We start from the raw sequence: 18,229 nt of genomic DNA on the forward strand, positions 1-18,229 counted from the left end.
TGACTAGGAAAAAAAAAAGAAACCTTTATTTACAACCATATAAGTCCCACAGGAGAACACACACTGTGTACAAATAAAATGAACCTCCAAGTCAAGAGCGCATGTGCAGGCCCTCAGTGTCCTATCCTCACTACCATCACCGTCACGTTGTCTGCGGAGCCGCGCTGCACTGCCTTGTTAGCCAGCCTGTTGCAGGCAGCTTCATAGCGGGCATCAACAGCAGGCTTCCCTTCTCGGGTCTGGATCTTGTCATCCTACAGAAGGAAAGGGATCTGGGTGACCAGGATATCCACCTTTGTCGTTCTCCCAAGACACTACAGCCAGGGAAGGGCCTGCTCTGTCCCTAACAAAGACTGGCAGGACAGTGACTGGTGAGCCCCCAACAGGGTTTATATGGGAAAGACTTAAAGGATTACTCTTGACACAGGGGCTACAGAAGTAAAGAGCAGCTGAGATAAGTAGCACACCCTCTAAGATGTCTCACCTCAAGGCAGGACAAGATGAAGTTCACAGCCTCCTCTGGGGTAAAGACCTTGAAGAGCCCATCACAGGCCAGCAAAATGAACCTACAGCATTAGGAAGAAACAAGGGGGTTTCAGGCAGAAGACCTTGAAAAGGAAGTGATCTGAGGGACAACTTGTGGAAGAGTAGCTGGATGCCTAACATACTCAGTATCCTAAAAACAAAAATAAAAGGTAAAGATAGTGGCACACACATATGTAATCTCAGTCCTCTGGAGGTAGAGAAGGGGCCATTCTGGCTACAGAGCAAGTCTGGGACCAGGTGGGCCACAGAAGACCTTGTCTCAAAAGACCAAAGCCAACTAACTGAGCTTGGTAGTATACACCTTTAATCCCAGCACTCAGCAGACAGAGGCAGGTGGATTCCCAGGCCAGCTTGGACTACATAGTCAGACCCTGTCTCAAAAAATAAAACAAACAAACCCAAAATCAAACCAATAACTTTGTGTCTGTCCAACAACTCAGTGGCCAAATTTTTTTTACAGGAATAAAATTAAGAAAGCTAAAACTCCACTTAGTTGTGGGTGGGATGCTGTACCACAAGAAGGACTACATTTTCCTCATCCACCTCAACATGAGATGCTGCTTTCTGGCACCTCAGAGACAACCACGACAGCCGCAGGTGTGTAGTGAGCATACCCTGTGATCTACCACCACAGGCCCAGAATGGGGAACTATGGGCAAGCTAAGTGAGGCATCCTTGGTTGGGGCTTCACTCCTGAGGACCCAAGATTTCTGGAGTGGATACTCCTCCTTTCTGATCTGAACATAGCCCACTCTCCCCGAGATGACCAGAGGGAGCCTCTGAGCATCCGTGTCACTGTGGCAGCCGCTGTTGTTCTGGCCTTTGCATCCTACCCTGTCCACTTTGCCTCTTCTGACAGGGCACATGCCCAGCCATATTTTCTAAGCACACAGCCTGAGATTGTGACACAGTGGGGACACGTCTAAGCAGGCTTCTCTTTCCAGTCAAAGTCAGAGTAATCAATCATATAGACATGTGTTTGTAACACAGTTGGGGCAGTTACGAAAGCAAAGCAGAGCTCTAGGCTTGGCTCAATCTAGGGCAGAGAAGGCTCTCAAGAAAACCCTAAAAGGGGCCTCCAGAAACACACCCTAAGACTCCAGAATGGCTAACAACATGGGACAGGTGGGCAGGTGTTAGAGCAGGGCACTTCCTGGAAGGCCTGGGAACTGTCCTAGGAGACTGTTATGCACCACCCACCCTGCTTCAGCTCAGTCCTGTTTTCCTGAGCTACTTCCACTCCTTTCTGCTCAGTTTGGCTCAGCCTTCACTATCCTGCTCGGGTCAGGAGAGCTCCCTGCTCTGTAGCCTGGTCCTTAGTCATCCTTGCTAGGCTCCCTGTGCTGCCCTCACAAGCCTGCACCTGGTCTTAATCTACCTGCAACAGGCAACACGTGAACAGAAAGTCCTTCTCAGCCTCTGCCTCTGTGACTTTCTACATTTATGAGCTGAAACCCAGGATCCTGCTCATTCTGTCCCCAGAACTCTTCCCACTCCCCCTCCATTCATCAAGACACCATTACTAGCACAGAACCAGTTGCTTCATGCTGTCACTTGAATGTGTTAACATGGATCTCGACAACACCTGTGATAAAGCAAGTGTCCATCTCATTTGTTCCCTCACCACCATGGAAACCTGCAACCATGGTCTGTCTCTGCACCTGCAGGGCCAGGCACATTGCCTACCCACCCCAACTTCCCCCGGCAAAGACGGAACACAGATTGGAGTCAAGCTGGCAAGAGAAACAAGCCCCTGTGCACGTACACCAACACCTTTGGTGACCATGTGCTTTTTACCTGTCATTGGGGGTCAGCTGACAGCGTCTGATATCCGGCACAGATGTGACCCCACAGCGCTTATACTGCCCATCTCCAATGGAACGGGATACTTCTAGTACGCCCAAGACACGTCCATCTCTAAAATGAGGGGAACAATGTTAGACTCTCAATTTGACAGGTCATGGGTCCCCAAAAGCAGAAACTGGGAGATCATGATATAGTTGGGCCTGACATTTTTGTTTTTCAAGACAGGGTTTCTCTGTGTAGTCCTGGCTGTCCTGGAACTCACTCTGTAGACCAGGCTGGCCTCTCAGAGATCTATCTGCCTCTGCCTTAAGGGCTGGGATTAAAGGTGTGCCACCACTGCTCGGCTGGCTTGACATTTCTTTATCTCAGGTGAGGCACAGACACAACCTAGGTCATTCTAGTCCTGGTGACAACTGGCATAATCCAACAGAACTGCTGGTGGGCTCAACAGTGAATCTCACTACAATGCCTATACCCTGCCCCCAATTTCCCATGCCTAGTTAGTCATTGATAGGATAGGGTGGGTCCTAAGCCCTTAAATGACTACGCATGCAGCCTGTGCTAAAGTGGCCAGGAAAGAGTGGGTTGCATTCTAATTGACGAGGCTAGGCTCTAGGAACCACCGAGGCTGAGACTCCTAGATGCTGAGGTGCTCGCTTCACACCGGCAGTGTCACACTCATACTCTCACTATATCCTCACCCACACTTTTTGGTGAGGAGCAGGGAAGAAAGAGATGAATTGTAAACAGGAAGAGGCACCTAGGGCAGACACCATGGCCCAAGAGAACCAGTGTGGAGTCCCACTGCCCCCAAGAAACATCCTGGCCCACCCTGTCATTGTGACACATGGACCCTCAAGCCATCATTCTTAAAATGTAGTAAATGCCAGAGCAGTGTGGTAATTCAGTGTCACTGAGGTTCCCAAGTCACAAATGAGATGCTGGACAGGAAGATGGGCCAGACAGGCAGTTCTTCCTGGGAGACAGGATCCAGCCCAGCCTTGCCTTGGCCCCTCAGGGTCCCAGTCACCCACAGTGACTCAGTTCAACCACCCTGAATGTTTTTAATCCCTAAAGACTTCTGCTGGCACCTGGGGAAAGTAGGGCATTCTAGAACACATAGTATTAGACAGAATTAGAACAGCATGAGTGCTCAGGAGCACAACTGAACAGGAAGAGTGTGGGTGCTCAGCTTGGGAGCACCCACCTAGGGAACAGCCCTCAGACCATAGCTGTGTGCAGAAACTTCCCACTCTAGTTCTCCCAAGCTATGACTCCTGCTCGTTGTGGATTTGGGGCTCATCTGGCTGCTGAAGGAGGAGGAGACTGCTGACTTCTCTAGCATGTGGGGAAGCCATCTTAGTGAAGCCTATCCATACTGCTGTGTGCAGCCAGGCTAGGAGGCAGGAGCTCCATCCTGGAGAGCAGATCCCAAAGCCAGTGTGTAAACATGAATATGACTATAAGCTCTGGTCCCTGAGGACATGAGACTAGTATTTAGCCCAGGCCCAGGTGCACAGTGCTGATGGACTGCATTGTCAGAAAGCCTCTCCCTGTCTGGCGAGACCCTTCGCTGTAAAATAAAAATAATCTCTCTCCGTGCTCTCAGAGGCCCTGCTGCACACTATCTTCATTGTAATGATCATGTACAAAGTTGCGTGTTTTTTTAAGAAATGCCAGAAAAGATATCAGTAAACAGAGAAGAAAACATGCCCTCTCTAAACGTCTTTCACTCATTTTATGTTTCTAACAATGTGGTAAGGGAGTAAGAGACACACAACATAAACCATAAAAAACTATTTTAAACTGGTGGCATTATAGACATCATGTAGGCACACAGCCATCGCCACTGTCCATCCCAAATTGTTCTCTCTACCCAAACTAAATAAACATCTGTTCTCAGTTAAGCACTAACTCATTCTAATCCCAGGCTCTAGGACTCTGGGTCCTCAACAGGGAGAGTCACAGTGTGTGTTCTTTGCGATTGTCTTATTCATTCCCCACACTGTACTTAAGACTCACCCATGTGGCCTCTATGAGGTTGTCATGCCTCCTGAAGGCTGGTAACACTGTTCTTTATATTTATCCTCCAGTCATCTGCCAATGGGTACCACACTGTTGCCCTCTTGTGGCTACTGAGAGCATGATGTAGCAGTGATTCTCAACCTAAGTTGAGACACCTTTTAATACAGTTTCTCATGTTGTGGAGAGCCTCCACACACAAAATTATTTTGCAGTGTTTAAATCTGTCCTTGAGCTAGCTCAGAAAGAATGAACACCCTGAAATAAGCAACCAGCACAGGCTCCAGTTCTTAAAGCTGGGCAAATGTCAACAGGACAGTGGAGGCCCCTAAAGGAGCCTCCAGCAGCCATGCCTGGGACAGCCTATCACACCAAGAAAAGCACAATTCACACAGCTGCTCACAGACAGGACACACAGCAGGGAGCAGAACCCTTACCCCACCGGAGGTCAGGACGGCTGTTCAGACTCTGAGCAAAGACTCAGACGTTTTCCCTACTTTTCAGAAGAAATAATGCCACTCTCCCATGAGGTTGGCTGCTGATGGGAAGCAGGACTCAGGAGCCACAATACACACACCTTTGCAGACCATCTGTGCAGTGCAGTGCAGTGCAGTGCAGGAGCACACAGCTAAGTATCAAGACTCAGCACAGACAGCAGTCTTCTGCAGGACAGGGCAGCCCCATAATTTTATTTTCAGCACTGTCAATCAAAGCCAGGGCCATTCATGATAGCAGGGTGGCCACTAAGCTACATGCCAGGCCACAATGAACATCTTTGCAAAATTAAAAATCTGAATCTAAACATGATTTTGCATTAATGTGTATGTGCTTGTCTGTTTATGTGCATACACATGTCTATGCACACCAGAAGAGGGTGCTGTATTCCCTAGAATTGCTTGGGACTGAACCGAGTCCTCAGTAAGAGCAATAGGCACTCTTAACTTTGGACCACCTCTCCAGCTCCAACACCCTGAATCAAAAGAAGGCTTTAACTCTAACGTCCAGCTTGTGGGAAATATTTGGAAAGACACAGCAAAGAAATGGGTAATTCAGAATGTGGGTGACCTCAATAAGTGCTAGACTAAACTAATATAGTTCAAAGCCTAATATGAAATTCAGGTCTAAAAAAAAAAAAAAAAGAGGGGACACACCTGCAATTTAGAGAGGACATATTAAAGAGGGTTCAAAAGGAGATAGAGGGGTTCAAAAGGAGTACACACGTATGAAATTATCAGTTATGACATGCAAAGATGTCAGAGTTTCTGCACATCAATAGCAAATGTCTACGCCAGCCTTACACTCACAGAAACCAACATGGCAATAGCTAACCAGAGTCCAGAGGGAAATCATGAAATTTGCTTTACAACTTTTAAGTTATTTTTCTGTATGTTTATTTTTAATTATTTTTTATTTTCATTCATTCATTCACTTTGTTGTTGTTGTTGTTTGGAGACAGGGTTTCTCTGTGCAGCTCTGGAGACTGTCCTGGAACTCACTCTGTAGACCAGGCTGGCCTTGAACTCAGAGATCCACCTGCCTCTGCCTCTGCCTCCCAAGTGCTGGAAACAAAGGCGTGCTCCACCACCCTGCTACGCTTGAAAACTTTAATAACCCTGGAAGGAGAGAAGCAGTCCTAGCTTTGGGCAGGGGAGCAGACCACTGCTCAGTGACAAAGGCTCTGCCAGTCTCTGGCCTCCCATGCCATTTTTTCTCAAAGGAACAGCTTGTCAAGACCGTCCACCGAAGCCCCTCAACGTGGCTCTGAATGAAGTGGAGACTGGGAAGTTAACCCAACAGAGACAGGCTCTCAGCCACATGACCTTGAACCTCGAAACATCCTAGAAGCCTAGCTAAAACCAGATTTTTGAACATTTACATCCAATAGAATAAAATAAATAAAGGACAAATTGCAGAAAGAACCAGGAAACATTTATGGTAAAATTCAGAAGGTGATACCCTTGTGGTGGAATTCCCCACAGGCAAGACTGAAGTCCTCATTTAGGCTCCAGGCTTTGGGGATGGGGACAAAGTAATCAGCTAGAGTGGTTACATGGCCTCTAAAAATAGTGGTGAATGAACTGATGCAGACAGAGCAACCAATAGATGGTCCTGTGTCAGAGTCCCAAGTTAGCCAACAACACACTCTGATTTTTGAAGCAGTGCCTACCATATTGCCCAGGTTGGCCTTGAACTTCTGAACTCAAATACTCTGTTTCCCAAGTACCCAGGACTACAGGTATTACCACTTCGATCTCTGGATCTGTCCTACTAGCCACTTGGGAGTTTCTCTTTGGTGGAAACTCTAATTTATTCAGTGTAATAAAGGGCAGTATTTAAGCCGGACATGGTAATTCCAATAGTGAGGAGTTGGAGACAGGAAGATCAGGAGTTTAGGCTAGCTTTGGCTACAGACTGAGTTCAAGGCCAGCCTGTGCTACATGAGACCCTGTATAAAAAACTAGGAGCAACCAAACAAACAAGGACAGTATTAAGTAACTTCTCAGACACACTGAAAATAGTAAGTGGTTTGTATCCACCTGAGACAGGTTTTGTCTTTCTGTTCAATCAGGAAGACATGCTTCTTGCTCATGCTCTGCCTCTCCTAAGACACAAATGAACACCTCAAGTTATCCATATGCACTGCCAGCACTGAGAGTGGACCTCAAAATTCGGACTTCTGTGTACCAGTCACGTTGGCTCCCATAACTCCCCTGGATACCTGACATTCCCTCCGGCCTTCTGTATCCTCATGCGTTCTTCATACTGAGTTGGGTTGTGCTCTTTGCTGAGGCTTAAGGCTGCATGTTTTTGACTTTCCTCATTGTATCGACACAGGATTGCCTGGGAAGGTAGAGATCACAAGCCATGAAATTCCGTGAGCAGATCTAGGAATCAATCGAAGGGACAGACTAGCAATGACTTCACACTCAGCACCTGCTGACCTATAGATCCAGCATCAAGAGACAGCAAATAGGAAAGTTGCTGAAACACATTCAGAATGAGAAATCTCCAGTTTTAGTGTCAATTCTGGCATAAGCCTTGCTGGTTGACTGTAGCCAATCACTCACATGGCCACTGTTGCATCAGTGACAAGGAAAGAAAGCACTTGACAAATACCATGTCAGTCAGAAGTCTGTGAGACTTGAGAAAATGAGCAAGCAAGCATTGCTCCCATGCGTGCTCCCATATCCATGGTTACTGTGTGTTTCAGAGAGGACGCTGAAGCCCAGGGGAGTAATATTCCTAAAATCCCACAAAGAACCAGGGTTCAGACTGGGTCTGAAGAACTGAGGAAAGCACACTTTCCTTCCTGTTCTGGCTGGAGGCATCTGTTTTGAACACTTATATAGCAGAACTAGAATATAGGGCTCCCAAGAATATAAGCTTCATGAGGACAGGCTGTCACCTGAGGTTCAGAGCTGTGCTCCTAATGATGACTAACCAACCCTAAGCACTGGAGGAGAGGAGTTGTAGAGGCTGCTTAAGTATAAGTAGTCATGACAACAGAGGGGCCCCAGGACTGGACACCATTGAACAAGGTCATTTCCTACACTACCCTGGACTTTCTCCCTGGGCTCTGCAAATGGGCTTGGCCTTGTACTATCCTACTCACAGTGTTCAAGTTACTTTGTAGTCACAATGCTTTGGAAAGGCAGTGTTAATATTTTCATTCAATACCAACTAAGGTCAGAAATATGAGGATCTAAGCTACTTGTATATTGATTTCATCCTAAACCACAGCATCACCTAATAGCATGCATACAAAGAAAACCACTGTGGAGGAGACAGATGTTAAAACACATAGCTCAGGGTCTTCTGGGAGAACAGACTGGCCTCTAGCTTAGCTGTTGATTCCTTTCCCAGGCACACATTGGAACACTCCTTGTAGCAACCCCACCAATACTTGCTGAGGTTCTCTCAAGACATGCTGTCATCTAAGCAGGTGGCTCACAGCCACATACCCGACTATCTCCAAGGTTGGCGATATACAGGATGTTGTCCACAGCCAGGACACACGTGGCAGTGGACCCGTCTTTCCAGGCAGGCTTCCTGGGGAAACACATCAGAAACACAGTGACTACTGGCAAGTGCCCAGAAACTAACTTTTAAAGCCAAGCAAAAAGTCTGGCAGGCTAAAACAGACTATATCCTCTAAACTACTTCACGGTTTGAATATGGGTAGGGTACCCAAATTACCCCTGTGTCAAAGGTTGGGATCCCAAAGTGACACTATCAGGAAGTGATGTGGACCTTTAGGGAATGAGGCCTTATAAGAGGTCATAGGTCCTGTGAAAGTTCCCTCAAAGGGAATGTGGGGTGTTACTGCAGATGTGCCCTTGAAGGGAACTGTGGGGGCTCTGGCCATTTTTCCTTTTCTCTTGCTTTCTGGCTCAGATATGAACATTCATTCTGATACTGTCATCATGCTATGCCACTTGAGTCAAAGGGCTGAATTAACTGGGTTGTCTCACGCTGCATCTGAAGTCCAGAATGGCAAGCTAAAACAAAACTGTCTTTTGGGCTTAGGGTGGTCACTCACACCTTCAATTCAGTGCTCCAGAGGCAGAGGCAGGCAGAACCCTGAGTTCCAGAACAGTCAGGGATACACAGTGAAACCCTCTCTTGAAAATGAAAACCAATGCCAAATAATTGTTTCTAACATAGCCTGAGTCAGATCTCTCATTATTATGATGCAGAGATACACACATCTTTTTTAAATATATATTTACTTTTATCTTATATGTACAAGTGTCTTGCTTACATGTATTTAAGTGCACGCCTGGTGCTCCTAGAGACCACAAGAGGTCATTGGATCCCTTGGAACTGGAGTTACAGATAGATAGTTTTGAGCCATCATATGGATGCTGGAAACTGAACCTGGGCCCTCAGGAAGAGCAGCCAGTGCTTTTAACCACGGAACCATCTTTGCAGCCCCAACATACATCTTTAAAAAAACATTTTGTCTTTCACTGTTTCTTTTTTAATTTAAAAAATTATTATTGCATATACATGAATGGTGTGCATGTGCGTATGTGTGGACGGCAAGGCCAACTTTTGGGAGAGTATCATGTGGGTTCCAGGGATTAAACTCAGGTCACGAGAATTAGTGGCAAGCATCCTGGCTCACTGAGCCATCTCACTGGCCCCACAGCCTTTGTAGCTAACAGTTTGAAGAGCATACATGGTCGTGGGTTCTTTTGAGAAAGGAAGCATTGTGCTACATAGCATCACAAGACCGGGAAAGTATTCAGGAAAACACAGCACACTTAGCATTCTGCACAGAGTTACACTCACTGGCTTGAGGCCTGTTTCAGGAACTCTTCGTCGGTGTGTTTAAAAGTATCTAGCAGGCATCTCTTCACAGTTTTCTCCACACTGATTACATCTCCTGGTAGAGAAGGGTCAAACAGAGTAACCATTCAAGAGGGAAGACTGATGCCCACTGTGGTTCTGTTGGTTGTTTTACATATGAACTTATTTCTAAGCATGTCCTTATTAACAATGCCTGTTTTCTCACCTGTAGCAGTGCCATGTGAATTTGGTTGTACTGGTTTTCCCAGTGTGGAGTAAGACAAGACACTAAACACATCCCAAATACTTGACAAGAAGCCAAGATATGATGTTCTATCCACACAGCTCCTTACTTCTGACCCTTAAGTTCACTCCTTGAAAAGCCAATGACCTTTTTTTTTTTTTTTTGCAGGGGTGGGGGGCACATTCTCATGTAGCCCAGGCTGGTCAGACTGCATAGGTGAGAATGACATTTAATTTATGATCTCTTTCATCACATCCAGTATATGTGGTCCTGAGGACAGAGTCTAGGGCCTCACGCATACTATGCAGGTGAACTACCTACTGTGCTATACCAGTATATGTAGTCCTGAGTGAAGGGCCTCATGCATGCTATGCAGTGAACAACCCACTGTGCTATACCGAGGCCCATCAGTGACCCATCAGGCCCAACAAGGTACCTAACAGACTCCACCATGCAAACAGTAGAGACAAGTCAACTGTTCACTCAATTCTCAGTCTCACCTTTAGGAAATTTCCTGATTAAGTTCTGGTGCAAATTCTGTGCAGCAAATTTTGAGGCCCGAATTCCTCCATGTCCATCAAAAACAGCAAAGTATGAAACCCGAGTACTGCAAAAATTAATTAAAAATCAGTTATATCCTTATAGCAATATTATACTTCTTCACTAAAGCTTGTTTTGTTTAATTCTGGATAGGGGCTCCATATTGGGCACAGTCTAGCCTCCAATTACAGACCCTGCCTTGGAGTGCTAGGATTGCATGCAGGCATCACCACATCAAACAATGAATGTCAAGACAGAGCAAGTCACACTGTTGAGATTCAAGTCACACTGACATGTAATGGGGGAAAGGTAGTAATATTTAAGAGATAAATACTTAAGTAACTTTCATGCATCTTAATTATGGGAAACTCAAATTTGAGTCTAGTATGGTAGTTCACACCTGTAATGAAGCTGGAGCAAGAAAACTGCTAAGAGTTTGAAGACAGCCTAGAAAGACCAGCTTGGTCTACAGAGTGAAACCCTATCTCAACATAAAACAAACAAAACATTTGTTTCAAAAACTAAGCTGTGGGCTGGAGAGATGGCTCAGCAGTTAAGAGCACTCGTTACTCTTGCAGAAGACCCAGATTCAGTTCCTAGCACCACATGGTAGTTCACAAACCATCCATAACTCCAGTTTCAGGAGATCCGAAGCCCTCTTCTGGTCTCTGTGGACACTGGGCATGCACATGGTACATATACATACATGCAGGCAAATACTCATATACATAAATAAAAATTTAAAAACTAAGCTACATAATTTTTCAGACAGTGAAATTAGAATTCAGAACTTTAATCCCATTTAAATCAGACTGTTTAACAAACAAAAAAAGTTATTCATACAAGACTCTGGTCAAAAAATGTCCATAAGAACAAGAGAGAAATTCTAGAATTGTTAGTTAAATGTTGACTAATACCTAACTTCAAAGCTTATGGTGATAGTCTTATTTCTATTTCCTATTCAATTTTTTATCAGAAAACCCACATATATGGTAAAAGCCACAAAAAAACAAACAAAAAAACCTACATTGGAGCCAGGTGTGGTAGCATACGCCTTTAATCACAGTACTAGGGAGGCAGAGGCAGGCAGACCTCTGTGAGTTCTGGTCTACATAATTGAGCCAACCAAGGTTATACAGTATGACCATGTCTCCAAAACAGTAAAAACCTACTTCAGGGCCAGCTAGATGGCTCACTGGGTAAAGATCTTGCCTCGAAAGCATGACACCCCGAGTTCAATTCCTCAAACCAATGTAATGGTGGATGTAGAAAATCAACCTCACAAAGTTGTCCACTGACCTCCACATGGGCACCAATGTCATGTATGTACCCTCTGCCCATGTCATGAACATATACAGTCTTAAAAATTAATTTAAAAAATGATACCAGAAAGAAAACTGCCTATGAGAAATGACATTTAGTGTTAAGACCAGCTTTTCTTTCAATTCCTACGCAAATTTTTCTTTTGAATTCCTACGCAATGTAAGACAGTATGCACCATGAGAAAACAAGCCTCATCCACCTTACAACTTGCAACCTATCTTTGTGCAATTGGGGATTATGCAGGGAGACTTCCCCAAGGTCCTTTCCAGGCTTTGAAACTACTATATTCCTATCTCTGCCATGATCACTCTGAAGCAACAGTCATCAGTCATAATGATGAGCTGGACAACAGTGTTGGCACATTGTATGTTAATGATCAATTTGTGTCAGGGAAAAACACAGTATGCACACTATGTAGTTCTCGATTATAGAAATTACAGATGAAATGTGTAATTATGTAATTATTCAAACATGATACTATGTATATAATAGAACGTTAACAGTCATGCAATATGCTCTGTCTGCTTGTTTTCTGCCAGGTCTGAGAACTGATCAGAGGCTTCAATTCCATGTATGCAGCTTTTAAAAACATTGCTTTCTCTCTTGCAGGCCATTTTGGCTTCTTTGGTCTTTCTGTGCCCTTGTTATCTATCTGTATAGCCCCTCACACTGCCATCAGACAATGCTGGGTTCATTTTGTTGTTATCTTGGAGGCAGAGCAGAGCCTCAGTCTATAGTTCTAGGCTTCCCAGGAACACAACATACACTGAGTGCTGAGATTTCGGGATAGGATGATAACCAAGTCCCACCACACCCACACTGCCTGCAGACTTTACTCAGCAACTTCCAATCAATCCATCCACTCTCTAGGACACAGAGTAAGAGCACTCTGCCAGAACTGATCAGTCACTGTGAGCGTACAACAACATGGAGTCCACAGCAAGGGACCACTTCCCACTAAGTACTCAGTGCAGCCCTGCAGAAAGTACAGGCTGGGCAAATCTTTGTTGAGGGGCAATCCTACGCTTAGCAATGGTCTCAACCAACCAAATACCAACAGCATATGCCTACTCCAACTGTGACAACAAAATATCCTCAGATATTAACAAATAACTCAAAAAAAGTCCTCCCATCTAAGAACCACTGATGCAAAAAGTAGGCCACTCATTCATCAGTGTTTCTTGGAGAGCCCTCAAACAGTAAATTCAGTAGAACAGAGGAGAAACAAACATCAACCAGGCTTGCTGGAATGCAAATACTCACATGAGGGATGATGGAGGCCGACACTCCTCAGTGATGTCATTCAGGATGACATGGGCATCCTGCATTTCCTCCCTCTCGCCCTTCCGCTCTGCTACATAGCCTTTCAGACCAAAGATCACTGATGAGGCTGAGGAAAGAAAACAAAAAGCCAATACAAAACTGTGCCTTAACCTCTAGAAGCCCTAGTCCCAGAGCAAATAAGAGGTACTATGGTGGCCTCACTCAGCGACATCACTGATGCAAATAAGCAATATCCCTCAAGGCATCTCCCTAGTTATAGGTCTGTAGCACGATCAGGGTTCTGCCAGGAAGCCTGGAGCTGTGGCAGACATGTGAAGTCAGTGGTCAGCACAGAAGAGCTCCACCTAAGGCAGCGAGAGCCAAAGAAGTGCTGCCTCATGCAGAGGTGGGACTAAGGGACCAGGAAAAGAGAGTCCCAAGTGTAACTTTAATCTGGTAACAATTTAATGAGGACAGAAAACTCCCATTTCTAAGAAATTCAGATTAGTGGAGTTGTCAAATACTCTGCTGGAGACCCTGAAAAATTGTACATTTCCATGCTCCAGGCTGCCAATAGTGACAACAGTCACTTGTATTCCAACTGAGGAAATGAAGGAACAGGGAGTCTGCTATAGTACGGAATGGTGTCAAATGTAGACTCTGGCTAGTTTAAGTTCTCTGCTGGCACCTGCGGCACTTCTAGCACTTCTAGACGCCTTTAGCCATGTCTCAGCAGTGCTGCCACACTACTGCTATAGCTCCCACTGGGCTGTGTGTGAAAGTCCACAGCCATTTCCCTCAGTTAGTACAGGAAGTGAAAGTCCACAGCCATTTCCCTCAGTCAGTACAGGAAGTGAAAGTTCACAGCCATTTCCCTCAGTTAGTACAGGAAGTGAAAGTCCATAGCCATTTCCCTCAGTCAGTACAGGAAGTGAAATTTCACAACCATTTCCCTCAGTCAGTACAGGAAATGAAAGTCCACAGTCATTTCTCTCAAGTCAATACAGGAAGTGAAAATTTCTCAGTCAGCATAGGAAGTGAAAGTCTACAGCCCTTTCTCCCAGTAAGCAAAGGAAGTGAAAGTCTACGGACATTTCTCTAAGTCAGTATAGGAAGTGAAAGTGTACAACTGTTTCTCTCAGTCAGTACAAGAAGTGAAAGTTCACAGCCATTTCTCTCAGTTTGTACCGGAAGTGAAAGTCTACAGCCATTTCTCTCAAGTCAATGCAGGAAGTGAAAATCTACAACTGTTTCTCTCAGTCAATATTGGAAGTGAAAGTTACAACCATTTCTCTCAGACAAAGTTAATCAAGAATTTTAAAACAAAAACTGGTAGTCAGGAAAAATGGATGGTCAAAAGTCAGCCAGTGATTTCTGAAGAGGTTATGGGGTGGGGGGGCATAGGTCCTTTTCAACTCTGAGGAACAATGTGGTTGGTTTCCTATCAGGTCAGGCAAGTATATGAAAAGCAAAGGCAGTTTTAGAAATCATCTACAAAAGGCATGTGTGTGTGTGTGGGGGGGGGCGCGGAGCCCACTTCTTAAACTCAGAGTAATGCAGTTAGGAAGCTGAGCCTGGCTTTGCTCTGGGATGTTTAAGATATGAAATCTAATACATTTGTTTTCAAATTGTCTGAAAACCTTTACAAACTTTCTTTTCCACAAGCTCTTCACCGCCATTCTTCTCTTCCTGTGGAGCTTTCCTCTTTGTTCCTTTTCCTTCATGCTTCACCACCTGGGAAACTGATGTGGCAAGAGAACCTAGAAATGAAGTAAAAGTCAGACAGAAACAGCTACAGACAGCAGAGTCACCAGCAGACTAGGTGCCATCCAGTCAAGCCCTAGAGACACCAAGGCATTTTAGGCAAGGACCAGCACATACAGTGCCTGGGGCTAGGACTCCTGGTTGGGGAGGTAGGGCAACATTCAGGCAGAATGAAGAGTTTAAGAGTTTGTGTCCCGGAGAATTCTCAGTAGCAGAACTTTGTATACAAACAAACTTTTAGCATATTCATGATGTATTATATCCACAGACCCTTAGTGACTGATAGGTAAATTTCCAAAAGCTATAAGCAGACTCATTATGTTCCCAAACAAGTAATAGGTTCCTAAAAGGCTCAAAATGAAGTTAAAAGGTGGGCTCTACCTGAAAGGCAGAGTGCTGCTGGAGCTGTTCCTACATCTGTACTCAAGCCATACCTAACTGCCCCAGCAGTGCTCAAGTGTTTGGAATGCATACAGTCTCTAACTTCAGTTTCTAATCTTCCAGCCAGTTTCTTCATTCATAACATGGTGAGAGTATACCATCTTCAGGAACTATGTGAATGTTAATAGAGACAAGATACATAAACCATCTCTGTGGTGCCTGTTATGTCAAATGTCTGTAAGTGTTCTCTGCGGCCACTTATTAACCCATTCTTTACGAAAAAGAAAAAGCTCTGTGCTAAGATTCAAGATTCAGCTACTTGCAAAAGGGCATATTTCCACATTGGTTTTACAAAATACACGACACCCTGCATAAAAGAGCAACTTAATAAGAAAATGTCATGGGTGTTTACAAGAGTCTCCATCAGCATCACTGAGTCCCAGTTTCCTTTTCTGTGCCCTTTCTAATTTACACCGCTGCTACTGAGCTCCAGGTGAACTCCCCTGCACCACAGGACACAGTCTGGATAGGAAAGACTCTCAAATAGGACTTACCTTACAGACTAGCATGTGGTCCACTCCCACAAATGGTTTCTGCCCACTTGAGAAGAGTGAGCAGTCTTCCAAGAAATCCAAAATATTGGGCACCAGATTATATATGTAACTCAACAGTGCTGTATAACTCTTCTAATCATTACTGTTTCTGCCCCCACGAATAGCTAAGAAATTAGTTATCCTTAAATAATTCTTAAATTAAATCTATAAAAAAACTTGTTTTGCATATTAACCTTCATAATTAAGAGCACTGAGTTCATTAGGGAAATGTTCAAGGCTGATTGATATGATCCTGCTGTAATTCTTTGGTATGAGTTCACAGCCCTGAAAACTTGGGGATTCTTATATAAGACAATTAAATACTTTTTCTAAGTGAGCCTACTGGTTTCACAGGAATAAACCTGTGAAACAAAAACCTATTTGGAAAAGTATCAAGTATTCTTTCTACTTGGAGCAACAAATGGAACTTTTAACCACAAAAAATAGGACCACCTGCAGCCTCTCCCCAGTCTCCACCACAGCAACTCCAAGCAAGAGGCTATCAACTAGACAGAATAACCAGTATATCCATCACTCTTCCCTAAGAGAACACAAAAAGAACAGAACACTCATGTATCTGTGATTGTGAAAAACATGAGGCAAGTCAGAGTAGTAGATGGGAAAAATTTTAAAGGTTAATATCAAAGTGGAGAGTAAATTTCTGACCTTTTAATTATTATTATTATTATTATTATTATTATTATTATTATTATTATTTTGAGATATGGGCTCACTATGTAGCCCAGACTAGTCTGGAACTAAAGTTCCTTCTGCTTCTGAATGCTGAGATTACAGGCAGGCATCTCCATGCCTGCATCTTAATTCTTAACAGTCAGCCTAGCAAGTGATGGCAAAGTTAAAGAAACAAAATGGTGATGTAGTACTGAGGTCTCTAATCTCTGCCTCTACCTGAGGCTGCCTGTTCAATTTTAATAGACTTTATCTGTATTGTATTTCAGTGTCATTCAAAATCCTGCTAAAACCCATGGATACAGTTTACACAGCAGCAAAGGAAAGATTGCCTCCATTCATACCTTGGAATCTGTTTGCCTACCTGGATCACCACTGCCAGCAGGTGGGAGATCATCAAAGAGTAAAGGTCCCCCAGATCCTGAAACACAGAAGAACCCAGAATGAGTCCAAAATGAACAACCAGGCTTCAGTTTCAGAATCCATCCCACCAGGACACCTATGCAACAGGTTATTGAGACAAACTCAAAACTTGTGTCAATCCAGGGTAATTCATTCTGCAGGGAATAATATCCGGAACCTATTTTAAAGTCCTATGATTTCAAAGGAAATAGAAATTCTGTCTTAAAGAGTTGAATTTTACTTCAACTAATAAAATACTGAATTGAACCAGAGAAAAGTGCTCGTCGTGTTTGCATAGTACTTCTCAGGATTAGCTACTGCAGGTCTTTCTGCCTTACCTGAGGCCATGGGTTCAAAACTTAAAGACAGCCAACACCTAAAACATCTGTGTGTTAAAAATGGGGGAAAGGGAGAAAGATTGAGACAACTACAATCCCAGGATGAGTAGACGTTGACACACACCTGGGAAAGCCTGAAGACTGTACCTGAATCAGTACTGCTGGCCGGGGGCAGGTCCTCAAAGAGCACGGGTCCTTCCTGTGCTTCTTTCCCTAAAACAGAAACTTGTTTAGAGAGCAGACAGCCACCCAGGACAGATGTCTACAGGGAGTACTGTGCCCTCCCTGTTCTGGGTTACACCGCAGATGCTCACCTAAAACAGACATGCACAGGGAGCACTGTGCCCTCCCCTGCTGAGTTGGGTTACAGATGGTCACCCAGGACAGATGTCTATAGGAGCACCATGACCTTCCTGCTCTGCATTAGGTGCTACAAGTCAGACTTTCTCCTTTCTGTTAAATAGATGTATTCTTTCTTTTTTTTTTTTAAAGATTTATTTATTTATTATGTATACAACATTCTGCTTCCATGTATATCAGCACACCAGAAGAGGGCACCAGATCTTATAACTGATGGTTGTGAGCCACCATGTGGTTGCTGGGAATTGAACTCAGGATCTCTGGAAGAGCAGTCAGTGCTCTTAACCTCTGAGCCATCTCTCCAGCCCAGACGTATTCTTAAAAATCTCTTCTGGACAGCTATTTACTACGGAAAGGCCCCTGCTTCCAACAATCACAGCTAACATAAAACAATGAAATGATACCCTAGCAAGTGCCAAATTTAAGAATTATTTGGTTTTTTTTGGGAGGGTGGGTAGGTGGGAGTGGGAGACAGTGTCTTATTATACAGCCCTGGTCTGAACCTCTCAATATAGACCAAGCTAACCTCAAACTCATATAGAGCCTCCTGCCTCTGCATCCTGAGTACTGGGATGGAATACCAGTACTAAGGATGGAACACATACTAAGTGTGTGCTCTACCACTAAACTACACATAATGTACCCTTGTTCCTAAAATCTTCCCT

General features: G+C 44.4%; 1 protein-coding gene across 1 annotated transcript; it reads right to left on the bottom strand.

Moving 5' to 3' along the window:
• On the bottom strand, positions 1-17,398 carry Ilkap (ILK associated serine/threonine phosphatase). Its single transcript, XM_035441136.1, has 12 exons — positions 17,352-17,398; positions 17,205-17,251; positions 16,829-16,885; positions 14,677-14,796; positions 13,037-13,163; positions 10,411-10,517; positions 9,670-9,763; positions 8,337-8,424; positions 7,094-7,215; positions 2,344-2,463; positions 485-566; positions 1-254 (listed from the first exon to the last, which is right to left on the bottom strand). The coding sequence occupies exons 2-12, from the start codon at positions 17,212-17,214 to the stop codon at positions 114-116; spliced, it is 1,068 nt and encodes a 355-aa protein (XP_035297027.1). The 5' UTR covers positions 17,215-17,251; positions 17,352-17,398; the 3' UTR covers positions 1-113.
• Between the last annotated feature and the right edge of the window lie 831 nt (positions 17,399-18,229).

This window comes from Cricetulus griseus, chromosome 2 (genome assembly GCF_003668045.3).
Source record: "Cricetulus griseus strain 17A/GY chromosome 2, alternate assembly CriGri-PICRH-1.0, whole genome shotgun sequence".
Taxonomy (NCBI): Eukaryota; Metazoa; Chordata; class Mammalia; order Rodentia; family Cricetidae; genus Cricetulus; species Cricetulus griseus.

Excerpts from the sequence above, each read along its gene's own strand:
- Ilkap (XM_035441136.1), bottom strand. Across the intron at positions 13,164-14,676 it reads GGAAAAGAAAGTTTGTAAAG|CCTCATCAGTGATCTTTGGT; the intron begins GTTTTCAGACAA and ends TTCTTTCCTCAG. Across the intron at positions 7,216-8,336 it reads CCAACCTTGGAGATAGTCGG|GCAATCCTGTGTCGATACAA; the intron begins GTATGTGGCTGT and ends CTACCTTCCCAG.